Source organism: Dromiciops gliroides, chromosome 5, assembly GCF_019393635.1.
Source record: "Dromiciops gliroides isolate mDroGli1 chromosome 5, mDroGli1.pri, whole genome shotgun sequence".
Taxonomy (NCBI): domain Eukaryota; kingdom Metazoa; phylum Chordata; class Mammalia; order Microbiotheria; family Microbiotheriidae; genus Dromiciops; species Dromiciops gliroides.
This window is the reverse complement of record NC_057865.1, coordinates 150,072,467-150,094,408: the sequence shown is the minus strand read 5'-3', so window position 1 is coordinate 150,094,408 and position 21,942 is coordinate 150,072,467. Positions and strand designations below refer to the sequence as shown.

Here is a 21,942-nt window from a genome sequence, read left to right as displayed (position 1 = left end):
CTTCACAAACTAAAAAAAACCTACTTCTGAATAAAGCTAAGCTATTTAATATTCATTAAGTCAATACAAAAGTCCTGTGCATTTTAGTATTTCTGCATTTTAAATCATAATAACTAATGAGGTCAGAAAGACTTTACTAATTTACATATACCTCTGTGTTTAGTCAGTACTACTTGTTCAGCTGTCCAAAAAAAGGTTGCTAGGTAGCAAAGCAAGGTTATACTCTAAGGGTATGCTAGGTTCTCTTCTCATTTCCCTTATTCCCATCAGAGACTTATTTTTGTGAGCTCTCAGTCACTACTGGTTCAAATAACAAAGAATAATAACTCCCAATATCCCCAAGTCAGCCCTCTAAGAAAAAACAACTACAAAGCAAAGAGAAGGTAAGAAGAGGAGAGAGAAAAGAATATGGGAAAGAAGAAAAGATAAGAAGAAACAAGAAGAGAGAAGAAGACCCAGGATTCAATCTTGCAGGATATTAAAGTTGAGAAAAGGGGTAGATGACAGCAGGAGAGACTGGAAAATAGCTGTCAGTTCAGTGGAAGGAGAACCAAGGATAGAAGAATGTTAAAGAAGCCAAGGAAGGAAAAATAACCCAATATGTGAAAATTAATGTCAAAAGATACAGAAATATCCAAAAAGAACTGAGGTCTAAGATCACCAGATTTAGCAATTAAGAGATCACTGGTAAGCTTTGAGAAAGAAGTTTCAGTACAACAGGTACCCCAACGATATAAAAAATAGAAAGGTGTCGTATATAGCACAATATTCATGACAGTGTCCTTTGTAGTTTAAAAAAAAAACTGGAAATGAAATAGATGTCCATCAACTGGTGAATGGCTGGCAGAGGAGTGTAATGGAATATTATTGCACCATAAGAAATAATGAATAAATATGAGGAATTTTAAGAAAAATGGGAGGACTTATTTGAACTTTTCCAGAGCAAAGAAAACAGAGCAGTAGAGCAATATAAACAATGACTACAATAACGTAAGTGAAAACAACACTTAGAGGCAGCTAAACTCAGATTAGTTGCAATAACTAATCTTAGTACTTAGAGAACAGATACTGAAACGCACTGCCCTCCTCATCGGAAAGTTGGGAAACTACATTCATACACAAATGTAATTTGGTTATGATGTGGGATGGAATTAAGGTGATCGTGAGGCATCTCAAAAGAATTACAAGACTCAGTGACTCAGTTTCCCAAGTTTTATTGTGAGTGACCACAGGGAGAGCACCCAAAGAAGAAAGGTGTCTCTCTAACAGGGAAAGAAAAAACGGTTATATATAGTATGGATAAATTGATTATCAGTCTCATTATAATAATCTTCACCTTAGGGAGGTACATGGGGGTTCATATCCTAATTTGGACTTCCTGGGGTCCTAAGCCAACCCTGAGGCGGGTACCTTTTTCCGTGGAGGTGTGTTTTGGGGGTTTACGCATCATAAAGTGAACCTAAGGACACATTTGGTCCTTTCTGCACATGTTCCTAAAAAGATACCTCAACTTGCCAAGGTCAGAGTGTTTCTGTGTTTTTTGATCTCTTTTTTCTTAGACCTGGTTTCTGGGTATTAACATTTATCAGTTAGGGTCTCTGTGTCCTGTCTTATGTTTTTGTTGTAGTTAGGGTCTCTGTGACCTGTCTCTTTATGTTTTTGTTGTAGGTAGTGATTAATGGGGACCAGACCTCCAGGTAACAATGAACAAGAACCTAGGATTGATGAGGGTCCAAGTCTTAAGTTATCCATTAATCCCTTTCAGAACTGGGGTCTGTAAGTTATAACCCCTCTTGGAGCTCAGATCTAAATTAGGTCTTAAGTTTGTCTGTTAACCCCTTCTAGCTTCCTCCATCAGTTATATTCGAAGTGGAAGTTCTTTCTTCTCCTTAATATAAGGATCCTTATGTATTAGGAGTTTTTCTTCCTTAGAGAACTCCAACTCCTCTCTAGAATCTAGGCTAGCATTCAGTCTGTACTTTCATTTGAGAGGACACCCTGAGACTATTTTCATGGTAATGTCCAGGTAAATTAGCTATATCAAGAATTTCCTTGACATACTTAAGCACGTAACAATGTTTGTTCATCTGCACATCCAGGTAATTTTAAACGTCACCCTCCCCCTTTTTTTTGCCACTTACAGCTAAACTGAGGCCTCTTCTTGGAATTCATAGAATGTCCACGTGAGTCCAAGTGGGCAAGGATACGTCCTCAGAAAATACATTTTCCCAGTTCCTGTTAATGGACTTTGAGTATCAAACTGGGAAATGAACTTTCCAATCCTATGCTTCTTATCCCATTTAATAAACAGTAATAGTCAAAGATCCCAAAGTTTATATGAGGAAGAAAATGTAGTAAATGCTACCTTGCTTCCCCCAAAATAAACATCCTAGAACAAGGCTTTTAAAACTTTTTCCATTTATGACTCCTTTTCATCCAAGAAATTTTTACACAACCCCAGGTATATAGGTATATAAAATAGGTATACGTAACTTTTTCCCATTGTCAAATTCTTCTCGCCCCCCCACATTCAGTTACGTGACCCCCATATCAGGTGACAACCCACAGTTTAAGAAGCTAGGTCCTAGAACACCAGGGGAAACAAGGAAAATTGAAACATGTCAGAGATGAGACCTTTCTTCAGGAAAGGGGAAAACAGGTAAATCATCTTTGGTGTGAGATGTTTCCTATGACACATCTAATATATCTAAATCCATTGCTATGGCTCTCCTCCCAATGCTTAGAAAAGGGGTGGGGAGGATGATTTCATAAAAGGCTTGGCTTTTCTACCCACTTTCCACTTCATCTTTGCATTTATTCTTTCATTATTACCTCTTTTTCCTATTCTGTTTGATGCAGTCTGGCACAAATATATTACTGTATGACTAATCTTTCCTATAAGAAGGGATTTAGGGGGCTGAACTATTTATAGCTGGGGATAACTATCAGTCCTGTTCAGGTTACTCAGATTAAGTCTCAGGTTTAGAGTACTAGATTCACCCCACTAATAAGGCCACTGATCACTTGTATTTTAGAATGCAAAAAAAAAAAAATCATACCCAGAATTACTTGTTGGCCCAAATTTCTTTATTTCTTATATTTCCTTTATGGCTGTGACAAAGACTAAATTGCTAGTGTTTCTTTAGCATAAAAAAATAAGAGATATCCAAGTTGCATTTTTTACTTTCCTAGACTTTTCCCACAAAGCCTCAAAAACCTCTTAACCCTATAAATTCACCCTACCCCTGGACTTCACAGATTAAAAGTACCTTCCCCACTTTGGCCTCTCTCCAGATTGGCTAGTTCCTCCCAGAACCTCCAGTTAAATAGGAGACCTAAGCTAGTCAAGTCTTCATTCTTCTTCAGGCTATACTTCAGACTCTCCCAGACTTTCTCAATATAAGTCCCTCCCCAGCCTCACTACCACAGTGTACCTTCATCTCCCCTCTCCCTTTCCAGTTTCCTTTGTGTTATCTTCCCCATTAGAAAGTAAGCTTCTTGAAAGCAAATATGCCTTCCTTTATGCTTTTATTTGTATTCCCAGAACTTAGCACAGTGCCTGGTACATAATAAGCATTTAATAAATGCTTTTTGACAGTATCCACTACCTTTCAACCTCCATGCTCTATTGCCTCTCCTTTACTGTGACTTAAGAAAAATATCAAATTTTGGTGGATTTTATTTTATTTTAGGTAATTAATATGTTTTTAAAATTGAAATAATGCCCAGGAAGCAGCAATATCTACTGGAAGAAACACAGACTTTGGAGCCAGGGGCCCTGAGTTTGAATCTGGCTCTAATGCATGCTAGCTATATGACCTTAGGAAAGTCAGGATCTCAATTAGCTTCAGCTTTCTTATGTAAAATGGAGGTTGACATGGGAGGAGGTAGAGGTGGAGTTTGGATTGGAATCTCTTCCAACTCTAAATCCTTTGACCAATAGTGCTACTCTTCTAAATTCTTAAACTCACCTTCTACCAGTTACTGACCTGATAACCCTCCAGCTACTCCCTGTACCCAACAACTAAGAGCCATTTCCTTTTTTACCCTCACTTGGCCCTCCTGCAGGTGGATATTTTTAACTTGTAACCTATCACACAATAACCTCTACTCCATTTTTTTTTAACGACAAACCCCTTATGCCATATTTTCAAAGAAAACCCTTGAATAACATTTGAATCCAAATGATTAAAATCTCCTTAGATGCCTCCCCATAAGGTATACTAGCACCTCCTCATGGAGTAAGAACATTTCCTTTCACACTCAAAATAAACCAAATATGTGATGCTTCACCCTGGTTATTCAATATGACAACATTAATCAGAAAACATACTACTTCCTTTCCTTCCCACAGCACGCCTCACCTCACCCCGCTTTGAAAAGGTTAGAAATTGAAAAGTGCTTCCTTTAGATGTGGGGCTTCAAATTCTGCTTCATTTAAGCCACCATGATGAACATTTAAGCTTATGAAATGTCTCCATATACTGAACTTTAAATTGGGACACAATCTGATAAAGAAAATTAATTTTTAAAACCCTTACTAAAAGTATATTTTGTCCCCTTGAAATTAGAATCATCTTCTCAGCAATATAATGGTACAAGGTAGTTCCAAAGGACTCATGATGGAAAAGGCTCTCTGAATCCAGAAAAAAAAAATAACTGTGGAATATGGATACAGATTGAACCATACTATTTCTTTTGTTTTTGGTGCTGTTGTTTTTCTTTTTTGCTCTGATTCCTCTCTTATAATATGACTAATGCAGAAATATGTTTAATGTTATTGTACATATATAACCTATATCAGATCACTTGCTGTCTTGGGGAGGTGGGGAGGGAGGGAAAAAAATTTGAAACTAGAAATCTTATAAAAACAAATGTTGAAAACTATCTCTACATGTAACTGGAAAATAATAAAATACTTTTATAATTAAAAAAAAGAAATCAGAATCATCTTAAGAAATTTGAGATGAAAGGCTGCTATAACTATAGATGATGTAACATTGCAAAATGCTATTTATAATCATCTTTGAATAAGATTTTAATTTTTTAAAACTATTTTGAGTTTGACTAGACTTTCTCAAATTATACTTCATAACTTTTGGAATTTCAAAACTGATTCTTCAGTGGATCTATAATCTCAAGAGTTTTCCTTCACCAAATAAAACTGAGGCCTCTTCATATGATGCTGGTCCACAGATTACGTGTATTACAAACTAAATATTAAGCATTAGCTTAAGGGACAAGTTAAATACTTAGTATTGTTTTTACTTGGAACATTACATAAAGAACAAGAAAATCCTCTACTTTAAGTAGGAAGAATTTATTATATCAATGAGAACAGAAAAATGCAATCAAGAAACCCAAGTTATACATTTTTTCTGGTACTGTGTTTATATACTAATCATTAGCTGGATAATGCTGACTGCTAGTCTACTACTAAACATTAGTTATAAAAAATACAAACTTTTTATAGGTTTTGTCTTTCAATGATTATATATTTAAGGATTATTTGTTGCCTTTCCAACCTTCCTCTAAATATTAGATCATATACCAGAGATTTAATCAGCAGAAAGATGTTCTATGTAGTTGATGTAGTATTTTTTCTAATACAGTATGTGATTACTAACAACTTATCTGTCCCTTTATCAGAGCAGCACTCTATTTATCTGACAAATCATTTTACTTTTTTGCATTAAATTTTCAAGTTTCCTACACTAAAAATTTAATCTCAAAAGTTTCAAATATGACCAATACTTTAAAACTCAAGTCAAGTTTCTTGTTTGAACTTCCAATAATATGTAACAAAAGGGCTATCTTATTCAGACCTTATCTCTCCTTTAAGCTTTGTACATACTGTCCTGAACTTAAAGTTGAGTTTCAATTAAAAAAGAAACATTCCACAAACCCATTTTTAAAGTATTTTAGGTAAATACTACAATTATATAAATCTAGAAGATAAGAGAAACACAAAATTAGCAAACCATTTTAAATGCATATTTATATAACTCTGAACTTAATGTTTTAAAAGGTGAAACTTAAAATAACCACCAGCTTACCTTCTTTTGATACCAGACTATAGCATCTGTTACTTTGGACGCCATTTATTCCACTGAGATCACACATTAGTCATTTTAGGCTGTACAAGAAAGAAAGACACACAGAGAGAACTTTACTTCCACCATCTAAGGGCAGTCTGAATAACAAGCATATATAATACCCTGGTTACTTGCAGAGCAAGGGGTGTATGACTATACTTACATTACACCCTTCCTCATTACTATTTTAGCAACAGGCTTTCTTGGTAAACAAAAATCAGTTGCCATAATAATAGAGGGTTCTGCCTGAATATAACAGAAGACACTTTCTATAAAATACATTGCATGATATAATAATATACTCTTATAAAGAATAACTACTACAGAGTTTCTTAGTGTAATTTATAATATAAATTTTCCATATTTAAATTTATTTTTTCACATTTAAAAGTGTGAAAGCAATTAAGTTATTGATTCAGCAATATAAAAATTCTATAAGTACATTTCACTTAGAATTATGGAGCTAAAAGATGCCTTAGAAATCATACAGTCCAATATACCAGTTTCTCCTAGAAATCCTCCTCAATAGTCCTGGCTTTCCAATCTCTGAACATTTCAAATGATGGAGAATTCTTTGTTTTGCAAGGCAGTCTACTGTTAGTCTTGAATGTTAAAGCATTTTCTTTTTATTGAACAGAAAATTGTTTCCCTGTAGTTTCTATCCATTGATCCCAGTTCTGTCTTTTGTAGCAGCACAAGGTAAGCCTCTTCCGCATGACAGTTCTTGAACTATTTAAAGAAAGCTATCATGTCTAACATTCCTCTCTTCTCCACCCCCCAAACTTCTTCAAACTTAACTAGATTAACTGCGATTGAATCTTGATTCTTGATTTACTTGGCTAACCTTGAACAAATCACTCAATAACTCAATAAACCTCAGTTTCCTAAAATACAAAATTAAGGTAGTTGGGATACATGACCTTTAAGGTCCTTTCTAAATCTAAAACTATGAGCTTATGATTTTTCCACATGGGGTTTCCATGTCCTCTAAAATTCTGATCATTCACCTTTGGATACTAAATTTGTCAATTTCCTCAAAGTGTGGTGCCCAAAACTAAATATAATACTGCAGATGCATTCTTACCTTAACACTAAATAAATTAGCACTCATTAGCTTTGCCATTGTCTAATTTAATTTTAAAAGAAAAAAAAGCAGTAATAGAATGCACTTTGACAAAGTAATTCCAGTCATATTGTATATTATTCCCTTTCACATATCACATGTTTCAGCCAAACTGGAATAATAGCTGTTCCCAAAATTCAACATGATTATTTCCATCTTTGGAGCTCAATTCTTCCTCTTTCCACATCTTTAACTTCTTTGTAATCTCCTTGCATCTATGCTCATTCATCTAGAATCTATATTCTACAGAGCTGCCAAATTGATAATCCCAAAGTGTAGGTCTAACAATGTTCACTCCTCTGCTTAAGACTTTTCTGGGTCCTTTGTCATTCTCTCTGTTAACTAGCTTTTTCAGCTTTATGTGATTTTAAATCTATGTCTTTACATGAAATAAATCACTGATAAAAATGTAAAGCAGCACAGTACCAAATGTAAATGTTCCCTGGGGTATGTCTCACCAAAGACCTTTCAAGCTGACATTGAGCCATTAATAACTTCTCTTTGAGTCTGGCAATTCATAGCCAATACCAAATCCACTTAACCCAAATCTCTCCAACTTTTATGTAGCATGAAATGTATGTGGAACACTGCATATAATGTCAGATTTTTTTTCCAATACATTGGTCACTTTTGCTGAACTTTTTTATCCTTCCTCATTTAAAAAATCATTTATTAAAAGGAATAGCTCTCTGGGAAGAGGTGGGGGAAAGGATATAATGGTAAATATAAGTGATATACAAAAGATATCAACAAAAATATTTAGTAGCATCAGAGGTTGTTAAAATCTTGGTAAACTACATCTATGTCATTTCATAAATCATGCAGGCTAAAACCCCTATCAATAAAAGGAAGAAAGATTAGTCAATGAAGACCTACTAATTCTTTGTGTCATTGTTTCTAAACACTGTTTAGATGCTTACAAACCATCCCTTCATTAACATGTGCTAGAATTATACTAGAAAAACAAGATAAGTTCACAAGCCTATAATGGGCAGGCTCACTTCATTTCTCTTTTATGAAAATCATAACTTGAGCCCTTCTCTTATATCACCTTTGCTATTCTCCATAATCTTCTGAAGATCACTGGAGTAGATAGGGAGAGGCAGAATTCATAGAACAAGAGAAGCAGTCCTTACCAATCTTCCTGTCTCATGGGTTTGTGACTTCAACAACATCCTTGACTCCTCGCTCCCTTTCACACACATAATTAACAAGATGCCAAACCTTGTTTCTACCTTCATCTCTCTTGTCCAGCCCCTTCCCTCATCTCACAAAGCCACCCAATACACATCTGTCAAAATGATTTTCTTTAAAATGCAGTTCTGACCACATCACTCTCCAATTCCACAAACTACAGAGGTTCCAGATCGCCTCTAAAATAAATTATAAATTCCTTTGTTTGGCTCTTTTAAATTCTTTACAACCTGATGCTAACATATCTTTCCAATATCACTGGACATCACTCATCTTCCTGAACTCTAGGGTCCAGCCAAACTGGCTTTCTTATTCTAACTCAAGCAAGGTACTCCATCTCTACTTTTGTAACTTTGCACTAGCTCTCCTGCATGCTTGGAATGCATTCCCTCCTCACCTCCAACCTCACAGCAGCCTTCAATTCTACCTTCTAAATAAAGCCTTTCTTGATTACAAATGTACAAGTGCACAAGCTCGCATGTGTGCACACACACTGTGGTAAAATATGAAAGTTTTTAACAGTCGGTTAGGATAAGTGAAAGACGCCAGTTTTTCAAGGACCACCCTTTTGGGGAGGAGATGAACAGTCTGCCTGCTGCGCATGTCAGACTGCCTGCCGGGTACAGTCCGCCTGCTGCGCATGTCAGACTGCCTGCCAGGTACAGTGCGCCTGCTGCGCATGTCAGACTGCCTGCCGGGTTTTTTTGACTTCCGGGGTGGAGAGAACGGGAGTAGCCTTTTTTTGCCGGCTTGGCGGGACTCCGGGCGGCGCGGCACAGACGGTCTGACTCACTCCAAAGGTGGCCTAAATCGGTTTGGTGAGTTTTTATAAGGAATATAGACAGCCTAGATTTAAGACGATTTGTACTGTATTTCTGTTTTCCTATCCTTCTAATCAACAACACCTTATATACAATAAAGGCTCTATCTAGAAAACCAGAAGCTTCTTCCATTTACTAGTCTGGGAGATGAATTAAGGGAAGGGTTAAGTAGGGGAGATTTATGATCTAATATCCAATTTTAAATCTCACAGTTTGGCGACCCCGAAGGGACCTTAAGGACCCTCCCACCCTCCCTAGTTTGGCCATAAGCCGGCTAATTCGGTGGATTTTCCAAATACCCCCCCCCCCCCCCCCCCCGCGGACTTTCCCTTTGTCTAATCTCCCTTAAAGACTTTAAGCCTCTAAAAGTCTTGCTTTAAACAGAAAAGCCAGCCCAGTTTAAAGGGCAAGATGCTCGAATATTCTACCATCCCTTTGATTTTTCTCATCGGAATGTATTGGGACAGCATAACATCCCGACTTAGAGGAATAGTTTATTCAATGGTCCTTCATAACATTATTGGTTTTTTCCTCATTCAGGCAGCAAAAAGTTTTTTGTATAATAGTATACGTGAGAATCTTTGGGAAAATACGTTTAATATAAGTAGAAATTTTATGCCTGCAATTGAAATACCTTTTAATACCACATCCATAGTTCATACGACTAAGGATTTTATTTTTTTTTGTTGTTTTTTTTTTGTTTTTGTTATTATCATTGTTTTTGTTATTATCATTGTTATGATGTGGGGGAAACTCTCACATATGGAGAGAGACCTCAAAATGGCTGTTTCTACTAGAGATGATCCAAGTTCAGAATCAGATCAGCAGAAACTACTCCCTCTGCAGGAAGCTATAGAACATAGTAAGAAGGGAGTGCCAATTCAAGTCAGAAAATATAGCCCCTTTAGACCAAGTGACTTGAGCGCATGGAAATCAATCATCCCTAGTTTTGAGAAAAATCCAAACACTGTAATTTCACAGTTAAGGACTATATTTAATGCATATCAACCCAGTTGGGCTGATGTTACTTGCCTTTTGGAAACTTTACTGTCCCCAACTGAGATTACAGATATTATCTCAGCAGGAAATGCCCTTGTTGCGAAAGGTAAGGCCGATGTGGAATGGCCTCTAAAGGATCCAGAGTGGAATTATAATGATGATAGGGATTTCCAAAGATTAAAAGATGCTAGAGAAACACTTCTGAAGGGAATGGAATCTTGCTCTAGAAAACCGGAAAACTGGCAGAAATTTTTAAGCCTACCTCAGGAGGCTAATGAAAGACCAAACAGATTTTATGATAGACTTTGTGAGGCCGCTAGACAGTACACCAGATTGGATCCAGTAGATTTAAGAGATTCCTGTATCATTCTCAACACATTTGTTTATAATTCACTGCCAGAAATACGCAGATACTTTCTGAAACAATGTCCAGACTGGAGAAATCTCTCAGTAGATAGAATTAAGGAACTTGCAAATTATGTCTTTGACTCACGTGAGGAAGATCCAGATCACCCTAAACAGAGCATTCTGGCACCAGCGATTCCTAGTCAGCCATGTGGACACCGGAACAAGGACACTAAGGTGTGTTGTTACTGTCGTAAGGAGGGGCATGAATTGAGAGAATGTAGGACTTGGAGAAGAAATTCTAATTCTAATTACAGGCGAAATCAAAATAGAAATAGATCTTTTTGGAGGAATACAGAAAGGCAGTACCAGAATAATGGTAACCAAGACCCCCCTCAGAAGAGGACACAGGAATGATGGTGTCTTGGGGAGGAATGGAACATAGATAATGAAAGCCATATATTCCCAGATCCAGATTTTTTGAATGCACTTGTGCCAGTCCATTCACCTCCCCAGAGTAATGAACCACATGTCACCTTAAAAGTGGGGGAGACTTATTATGATTGTCTGCTAGACACAGGAGCCTCTAAATCAGTATTAGTAAGCAAACCAGATGCTGGGTGTAGACCTGTAGGATTTTTGAATGTAGTGGGAGTCTCAGGAAAGAGCCAGAGAGTGGCAAAATTGAATCCTCGCATGGTATCTATGGGGCCCTTAACAGTGGAACATTCATTTTTACTCATGCCTGATGCCCCTGTAAATTTATTAGGTCGTGATCTCCTTTGCAAGCTTAGAGCAACCATATCTTGTGCTCCAGATGGGGCTGTCTCCTTACAATTGCCAGAGGATACTGTTCATTTATTACCAATTTTACTTACAGAAGCTCAAGGAACAGCAGGGGAGGTATCCAAAATCCCCTCTGACATTCCTGAGTCTTTATGGGCCTCATCCCCTAATGAGGTGGGGCTCCTTAAGTCTGCCATGCCTGTTACCTTTAAAGTTAAGGGGGGACCACCCCCCTCCATTCCACAGTATCCATTGTCTAGGGAAGCAATAGAAGGGATCACCCCTATAATTGAGGCTTTGAAAAGCCAGGGTATTATTATTCCATGTCATCACTCTCCATGCAATACTCCCATTTTGCCAGTTAAAAAACCCAAGCCTGGGCCAGATGGTAAACCTGTTTATCGCTTTGTGCAAGATCTTAGAGCGATTAATAATTATGTTATTCCTAGACATTCTATAGTCGCAAATCCGGCTATGATAATTTCCTCAATTCCCTATGAATCTACATGTTTCACAGTGGTAGACCTTTGCTCTGCCTTTTTCTCCATACCAGTACATGAGGACTTCCAATATTTATTTGCTTTTACCTGGAAAAATAGACAGTGGACCTGGACTAGACTCCCACAGGGATTTGTAGACAGTCCCACATTATTTTCCCAAATTTTACAGCAGGATCTGGCCTCTATTACCTTTAAGGGCTCCACACTAGTACAATATGTAGATGACTTACTTTTGGCCTCTCCTAATGCTGAAATTTGTCAGGAAGATAGCCGTCACTTACTGCTGGAGCTGCACAAGAGAGGACACAAGGTTTCCAAGACAAAGGTACAATGGTGTTTGCCCCAGGTAGAATATTTAGGATTTATTTTGGCTGCTGGAACTCGCTCTGTCTCTTCTAAGAGAGTCCAGGCCATTCAACAACTCTCTGCCCCCACTACTAAGAGGCAGTTGAGAGCCATTCTGGGAGCAGCTGGGTACTGTAGACAATGGATACCCTCTTTTGGTGAAATTACTAAACCCCTCATAGCTCTTACAAAAAGTTCTGTTCCAGACAGTTTACAGTTGGATCCCCAGCATCTCTCAGCCATAAAAGAATTAAAACGGGCCTTGTTATCAGCACCTGCCCTAGGACTGCCAGATTATAGTAAGCCTTTCACTCTCTTTGTGCATGAACAAAGGGGGGTGGCTTCTGGAGTCCTGACTCAGTCACTGGGGCCTAACCAACGTCCTATAGCCTACTATTCAATTCAGCTGGACCCTGTAGCGGCTGGAGCGCCACCTTGCCTTAGAGCAGTGGCGGCCACAGCGCTTTTGGTAGAAAAAGCCTCTGATTTGGTCCTAGGTAACCCTCTAACTGTGCAATGCCCTCACGAAGTGGAGGCTCTCTTACTACGTCACAGGACACAAGCCTTTTCAGATCAAAGGCTGGCTAAGTATGAAATAACCCTGTTAGGTAATGAGAATATCACTTTAAAACGCTGCACAGTTCTTAATCCAGCAACACTACTCCCTAACTTACCATTCTCGGGGGAACCGTTGCATGACTGTGCTTCTTTAGTTGATATGGCTGAAAAACCCCGTGATGATCTTTTTGATACACCTTTAGAAAATCCTGATCTTGTCCTCTATACAGATGGTTCCTCATTTATGAGAGAGGGAACCCGTTTTACTGGAGCTGCTGTAGTTTCTGATTATGACACCCTCTGGGCAGCTTCTCTGCCTTCCCATTTTAGTGCACAGGCTGCTGAACTTGTGGCTCTTACACAGGCCTGTAATATAGCTAAAGATAAGAGTGCCACCATTTTTACTGACTCGAAATATGGCTTTGGCATATGCCACTTTATTGGTATGATTTGGCGTCAACGAGGCTTTCTAACATCCTCGGGCAAGGCTATTGCCAATGGGGACCTTATCAAGGACCTCTTAGATGCCCTAAAACTGCCTTCTTCCCTAGCCGTTGTACATTGCCCTGCCCACACAGGGAATAGTGATCCTGTTTCAAAGGGAAATGCACGAGCCGATTCTGCAGCCAAGCTTGCTGCATTAGAAGCTCCTGAACATGTATTTAACCTTTCACCTTCTGAGGATATTCCTTCCAACCTAACCTATGACGATTCTGAAGTAGAAAAGTGGAAAAAGAAATTTAAGGCGAAACAGATCAATGGCATCTGGGTGTCTCCGGAAGGTAAGCCATTTCTTCCCCGGAAATTCTACCACCAGGTATGCCTCTCTGTTCACAGAAAAGGCCATTTTGGTACACAAGGCATTGTAGACTCTATTAAGAGAACCTGGATAGCACCAGGTGTGACTAATACAGCATCTCGAATCTGCTCGGGCTGCTCCACATGTCAGTCTTATAATCAGTATGCTTTTAAGGTCAAAGCTTATGGAGGGCGTCCTCTAGCATATACACCTTTTGAGCACTTACAAATTGATTATATTACTATGCCAAAAGCAGGACATTATAAATTTTGCCTTGTTATAGTTGATCAGCTCACTCGGTGGGTGGAGGCCTTTCCCAGCCCCCGAGCCACAGCTGCCTTTGTTGCCAAAATTCTTCTTAAAGAGATAGTACCTCGTTTTGGCCCACCAGCCCGCATCGATTCTGACAAAGGCACACATTTCACTGATTCGATTTTATCCCAAATCTACTCTTTCTTGGGAGTGACTCCAAAATTCCACACGCCCTACCATCCACAAAGTTCAGGCCAAGTCGAACGTATGAATAAAGAGCTTAAGAGTATGATTGGCAAATTATGTACTGAAACCCATTTGAAATGGCCTGATGTTCTACCATTGGCATTATTCTATCTACGAAGTAGACCAAGAGGAGAACTTCATATATCTCCTTATGAAATGCTTTTTGGTCACCCTCCTATCCAAGCTAAAACTTTTTCCCCAGTTTATACATCACTGGTGGGAGGTGATACTTCTGTTGCTTCCTATATACAGGAATTACAGACCAGGCTACGTGAACTCCATGAGGCAGGAGCTGTGGTCCAGGCAGGACCATTAGACTTTTCATTGCATAACTTCAACCCAGGAGATAAAATATATGTAAAGAATTTTCAGAGAACCAGTGGAACTCAACCTGCCTGGGAAGGACCTTTTCAGGTATTATTGACAACTCCTACCGCCATTAAAATTGGTGAAAAAGACTCATGGATTCATTGCTCTCATATAAAGCCTGCACCATTCATAGGTGAAGAGATTTCAGATAGACCTGAGGTAGACGCTAAAGAGGTAAAAACCCTAACGATAGCAACTGTTAAAGAGCAAAGAAAGTTCAGAGGAAACAGGAAGTTCCCATTTAAGAATCCCACTGATCAGTTAAATGCTTTGGGACTCAGTCTTCGTAAAGTATCAGGAGACGGAAATTGCCTTTTTAGGGCTTTAGCAGACCAGCTAGAAGGTCACTGTAGAAATCATCTCAGACACAGACAAGAAGCTGCTTCTTATATGATTAACCATAGACAAGAGTTTGAGTCTTTTATAGTAAATGACTCCCCTTTTGAAGAATATGTTGATGAATTAAAGAAATTTGGAAAGTGGGGAGGAAATGATACAATTGTAGCATTTGCTAAGCAGCATCAGCTGAATGTTGTGGTTCATCAATTAAATCAGCCTTTATTGAAAATCAGTGGCACAGACAAAACTGATGCTACAGAACTCCACATTTTCTACCATAAAGAACATTATGACAGCATTAGAAAGATCAATGACAATTCAGAAACCCCTGCCACTTTGGCATGCAGAGAATTGGGGAACCAGTTAAAACAATGTGGCATACCCCAAACTCTAGCAGCTTAAATACCTTATAATTTAACAAGCATTTCCTTCTACAGGCAAAAGCACTGAAGTACATGGCCTAGTTTTCTGGCCTACCTCAACTATTTTTTTTTTTTATTAATTTTTGGGTTTTTTTGTTTTTGTTTTGACTTTTGAAAGGCACTGAAAAGACCTGGAATTGACTGCACCTTTAAGTTCTTTAAGAGCACAAAAGGGTGCTTAGCGAATCTTTTGCTTTTTATTTTTTATTTTTGGTTTTGCTTTGGTTTTTTTTTTACTTTTGTTTCTTTTGCTTTTCTTTAAAACTAAATTTTGTAAACTAAGTGATTATTCAAAGACATTTTAAGTATATGCTGTGGGTGAGGCTATCGGGCCTCAGAAGCTACCAGAATTCTTCTTTTTTTTTATTTACTCTTTCTTTTTGAGAGAACCATGAGTTCTAATGAGTTTTGTTTTATTTATTTATTTTTCTCCTTTCTCTTGTATGTTGTTCTGTTTAACTAAAAAGTACCAGAAATTGCTTGATACCTCACTGAAAACATTGAATATTGAATCTTGCTAATTGAAGTCTTATTTCTTTTTGATGAATTAATCACCACTTTAAGTATCTGCTACTGTTATACCAGAGAATTCATGTATAAGATGATGTGGTCTACTTGCTAAAAGAAGATTATGTAATAATGTCTAAAAGAAGATTATGTAACAATGTCTAATATAATCAGCTATTTACATTCGTTTATTATTTATATGTCATTATACTCTGGGTATGGTTTGGAATTATTGTATATATCACTAATATATTCTCAGTTATGCAGCATAGCACACATTTTTACCATCATATTGTCTTTGGTGAAATTAATGAGATTTCAGAAATATGGAAACTTATCATTTCAGAGACTAACTTGCTGTGAACTCTGACGCAGGCCCTGGAGAGAATATATGTGCAACAAAAGGAGAGACAGGTATACGTAAGTCCATGGTTTGCTTATGATGGTGACTATGTAGAGCACAATTACTAGGCACAGTCCAGTATTCATCCTCTCTCCCTCCTAATTTAACCTAATTTAACTGAACTTATTTATCTTTTTATCTCACTCAGTTGAATTCACCTGTGGCCTAGCACAATCACTGGCTGTCTCAGAACCATGAGATATGGTATGATAACCTTTCCATAACATTTTCAGGTGTCATGAACACATACTAAATTTGGCTTTGATCCAGACACATGGTGGTAAAAAGTGTTACACATTGCATAACTACCTCAACCCTCTATTACAAGTCTAACCATATAAAGGAGGGAATGTAATGGAATTTATTAATTTGATCATTGACAATGCTATGCTAAGGTTTTAAAAATACAGCAATTCAAACAGTTAAAGAAGATAATCCAGCTTTCCAGACCAGAGTCCAGAATCCAGTTTTCCAGACCAGAATCCAGTTTCCTCCTGATGACATCTTACCACTTCAAGAAGACAAGAGAACTCAGAGACTTTATATGAACTGTTTTGCTTTATTAGCTTTTACTATCTCCTTTCTGTTATATACTATCTGTAACATGTACTCTCTGCAGAGGCTCTCCCTTTGCAAGACTAATGTCAAAGCGTCGGTTCATGAGGAAAAAAAAAATCGCCCCTCTGGACAAAACTTTCCTCTCTTCCTTTTCTGTATTGTTGTTCGCATATTATTAGTCAGCAAAAGTTATTATATTCTTTTTACTGTTCCATCAAGGAAACATTCCGTTTCTTGAGGAAGCAAAGGGGGGAAATGTGGTAAAATATGAAAGTTTTTAACAGTCGGTTAGGATAAGTGAAAGACGCCAGTTTTTCAAGGACCACCCTTTTGGGGAGGAGATGAACAGTCTGCCTGCTGCGCATGTCAGACTGCCTGCCGGGTACAGTCCGCCTGCTGCGCATGTCAGACTGCCTGCCAGGTACAGTGCGCCTGCTGCGCATGTCAGACTGCCTGCCGGGTTTTTTTGACTTCCGGGGTGGAGAGAACGGGAGTAGCCTTTTTTTGCCGGCTTGGCGGGACTCCGGGCGGCGCGGCACAGACGGTCTGACTCACTCCAAAGGTGGCCTAAATCGGTTTGGTGAGTTTTTATAAGGAATATAGACAGCCTAGATTTAAGACGATTTGTACTGTATTTCTGTTTTCCTATCCTTCTAATCAACAACACCTTATATACAATAAAGGCTCTATCTAGAAAACCAGAAGCTTCTTCCATTTACTAGTCTGGGAGATGAATTAAGGGAAGGGTTAAGTAGGGGAGATTTATGATCTAATATCCAATTTTAAATCTCACACACACACTCCTATCTCCCCTTCCTAAATACATATTATTGATTTTGCATTTATTCTGTATGTATGTGTGTATACATATATAAAAATAAATATATATTTCCTATGTGTACAGCATTCTCTACAAACTATATATACAGTTTCTCCTGACATAACATAAGTTCCTTATGGGCAAGAACAATTCAGTTTTTTTTCTTTGTGTCTCCAATACCTAGCACATAGTAGGTACTTAATAAATGTCTGCTGATTGACCAAGAATTTTGAAAGATAAAACATCTAACCTACCAAGTCCCAGTGTTAAGATAATGGATTTAGCAGATAATCAGGGACCCATCTGGAGATTTAAACTGATTGAATTAGATAAGGCCACAGACTATTGATGGTTTACTAGATTGTAAACTTATCTGGCTGGTACTTAAGGGTACTTAAGAAAGTAATTGTTCTCAGAAGCTAACAACTTTGAACTTTGACCACCTCCGGGCCCAGTGAACCAATCAGTTTGAAGAACCTCCCATTTCTGAGAGGGGAACAGGAAGGAGGAAGCGGAGGCTGAGCAGAGAGCTCACTCTCTTTGGCTGTGAGAGATCCTGGTGGTGGCAGAGGACTTCAGAAGTGGAAGCTAGGGAAGTTTAGGATAGTCAGGTTATAGGAACTCTGTTCTCAATCTTTCTCTTTCTTTTACTATCTTTCAATAAACCCTTAAAAACCCTAAATTTGTATATCAGTGATTTTAGTCAGTTTCCCCCCCAAACTGGGGGGACAGATTAGAACCCACATTTAGAATTTTAAATTACACAGCCCTAAGAAGGCTCCAGGGGCAAGGGTGGAAAATGTAAATAAATAAGGCCTCAGGCATTCATGTAGTTTACTTTAGAGATTTAAAAAGATAGAGACTTTACTTAAGACATCTAATAAAACAGTGTCCTAAAGACTGAGTGAAGCAAAGAAGAAAAAGTCAAATAATCCAAGAACAATGAATAAGTAATAACTTGATAAATCAACTCAAAGCCTTGTCAAGATACATTTGAAAAAATAAATAGAATAAATAATTATTGAGCAATCTGAACTCTTCAGAGAGGTATATGGTATCCTCACTATTGCAGTTCCTTGTATATACAAGGTGATTAAATACTTTTAGACTGATTGAATGACAAAAATGACAATGGAAATCTACTAACTTTTTTGCTACATTTTATATCATATGTAATTTTTTTTTCTGTTTCCATTAGACTGTGAACTGCTTGAGGGTAAGGAGATGTGCACAGTACCTAACATAATAAGCACTTAATAAATACTTGTTAACTAATCACTGCCTTTTCAATAAAAACAAAGCGTTAAATGTATAAATATATTTAACTTTGATACTTTTGTCAATATTTCATGTAAATCAACTGACAAATCAGAAAACAATTCTTTGTTAGTCTAAGCTTCCAAATTTCTGGTTCAGAAAATACAAACACCATATGATAGATACAGCTTCTTGAAGATACAAAGGATGAAATAAATGGATTTAATAATAATCAGCTACTGAAAGACCTTACCAAAAGTAAAACATAAAAGTTTACATTTCTAAAACATAAATGACTTTTTAAAACTGACTTTCAAATTGCAACATTTCGAGGACAATTTTATAGGCCATGTGATGTCATTGTTATTCTATATTCTCAGTAAGTCGATAACTACTATTATGCCACCTTTAAGTTAATAACGCTCCCCATACAGGAACTGGGAAGTTTTTCCTCTTTCCTTTTTTTAAAACATGTAAACAATTTGAAAGAGGAAGAAGCAATATATGTAATTAATTGTCATTAACCTCCAAAATGCTAACAATTGCCTAATCACTGAAACTTGTCAGCTCTCAAATATATATATATATGCTCAAGGATTATCTTCAGACTATTTCCCCTACTGCTACCAGATAGCTGCCTTTCTAGTCTCTTGGCTCCCCTAATGGAGGAAATGTTCAATTACTACTCCACAAATGTTCCATTTACTAGTGCCTATCATAGCTGTACATTGGTCTGTGACCATCTTACAAACCATGTTTCCCTCAATGTTTCTATTGTTACACAGTCTACTATCATCCTTGTTCCTCCATTGTTTTTTGTTGTTATTCTTTGTCTAAGACTGCATTGCTTTCTTAGCAAAGAAAAAAGGCCTCAAGGAGCCAAAGGCAAGGAACTAAACTCATCATTTTTGTACTTCCCAATTTTCATTGATGATTGCCTTACAATTTCCAGTTTCTTTTTATTTGATGGTTATCCAACGAAGAAATCATTAAACAGATATAATGCCAATCTACATTGTGCTATCTATTTCTAAACATCAATTATAATACTATCCTTAGATCATGAAATAGTCTATTACCCCTTATCAAGTTCATTCATATATATGAAAACAACAAAGTTTTTGGTAAATTATATGGAACTGGACAAAAGTTATTTACTTCTCTTATAAACTCATTTGATGTCTTCCTAACTCCATCAACAGCCTGTCAGTGACACTGAGAGACCCAAGCTTATTTTAAAAATAGGTTAAGCAACCTGAAGAGATATGTTACTGAATCAGATGTCAGACATAGCAAACCCTGTGACACCAAAATTTCATACAAGTGTAGGCAATGCAAATCAACTAACCATGAGACACTTGGCTTTTTAGAGACCAAATTTCAACAGAATAGATTATCTCTAAAGCTCCTTCAGCTGAAAATTTCCCAGTCAAACTCTATCACAGTTCAGCAGCTAAGCCACAGGGTTTATGTTAATATGACTTGATGATTAACCTATTTACTTATTATCACAAATTATGACATTAAATTCAATCTTTTGAAAAATTTAGATTGAAATAAGCTCTTATTTTGTAAATCAATGATCATGATCAACTAATTGATATGGTTGTTTTGATGTGATCTGATCCTAAAGCTGTAGTTATCTGCAAATATCATACTTGAACTTTGCCATCAATAGATCAACTATGTTATATGATTCCCTCTTTTTACTCTTTTGATTATGTAATCCATCAACAAGCATTTATTAATTACCTCTACTACATGCTAGGCACTAGGAACAGGAAAAAGAAAAAAAGTGGAACAATCCTGATTTTCAAGGAACTTACATTCTGTTTTTATCAAGTCTCTGTAATTAAATTTGTGACATTCCATGCATAATGTGAAGTATGGTTTTATACCAGTAATTAGAGGGAAATATATTAAATGACTTTAAAGTTTGCTTTTACTGAATCTTAGTACTATGGAATAAAACATCCCATTATTTTTTTAAATAGTATTTTTTCCAATTACATGTAAAGATAGTTTTCAACATTCATTTTTGCAAGATTTTGAGTTCCAAATTTTTCTCCCTCCCTTCTCTCCCCTCTCCCAAAAGCAGCAAACAATCTGATAAGAGTTATACATACAATCATGTTAAATATATTTCCACATTAGTCATGTTGTGAGAGAAGAATCAGAGCAAAAGGAAAAAAAACCACAAGAAAGAAGAAACAACAACAGAAAAACAACCAAAGTGAAAATAATATGCTTCATTCTGCATTCAGATTCCATAGTTCTTTTTCTGGATGTGAAGAGCATTTTCCATCATTAGTCTTTTGGCATTATCTTGGATCACTGTATTGCTGAAAAGAGCTAAACAGATCACAGTTGATCATCAAACAAAAAGACATCCCTTCAGATGCACTGCAATACAGAGCTATGCTATTCTGTTAAGAGACTGTGAGGTCTAACAACATCGAGCTTCTCTCATTCTCAAATATGAATTCTCTTCTTCCAACAGTCCAATGATCATTCCCACTTTGGGACCTTTGTTTATGAAGCTCCTTCCAAGTAAAATGCTCTTCATTCATCAAAAACTCTATTCATTCTTTCAGGATGATCTAAAATCCCACCCCATTCACGAAGTTTTCTCTGGCTACTCAGACCAACACTAACATCCACTGGCTCAAGTTCAGGTTCTAATATTTACTAGCCGAAACTTTTTAAGAACATCACAGACTCTCAATACATAAATTTCCTCATCTATACAAAAGGATAACAGTACATGAAATGGCACTGAGGAAATAACAAAATTCACTTGGAAATATAAAAGACCTAGAAGGATAAAGGGAAATAATGAAAAAACACAGGAGTGAAGGAGAAATAGCACCTCTAGATCTCAAACTACATTATAAAGCAGCAGTCATCCAAAGCAATCTGAAAATGATAAAAAAAAAAAATAAAGAGATCAGTGGAACAGACTAGACAAATGAAAATGAGAAATATAACTCAATAACCTAGTGTTTGATAAAGTAGAAAACAAATCACTTAAGAAAGAACTAATTATATTTCTTTTAAAAAACTATTAGGAAAACAGTCTGGCAGAAATTAGACTAAGACCAACACCTTATACCATATTCCATAATAAATTCTAAATGGATATGCCACCTTAAAATTAAAGATCATACTATAAAAAAATTAGAAGAGAAATAAATCATATACCTC

The 21,942-nt window shown here is 37.0% G+C and overlaps 1 protein-coding gene across 6 annotated transcripts in view; it reads right to left on the bottom strand.

Moving 5' to 3' along the window:
• The window catches only part of PHTF2 (putative homeodomain transcription factor 2), a 164,277-nt gene that overhangs the window by 108,227 nt on the left and 34,108 nt on the right, over positions 1 to 21,942 (bottom strand). For 5 of the 6 annotated variants that reach the window (XM_043967329.1, XM_043967328.1, XM_043967330.1 and 2 more), the window contains exon 2: positions 6,057 to 6,136. In XM_043967329.1, coding sequence (XP_043823264.1) covers positions 6,057 to 6,101 — 45 coding nt within the window. In that variant the 5' untranslated portion in view covers positions 6,102 to 6,136. Of the gene's footprint in view, positions 1 to 6,056; positions 6,137 to 6,595; positions 6,630 to 21,942 lie in introns of those variants that run through there. The other variant, XM_043967326.1, reaches the window with a different exon arrangement.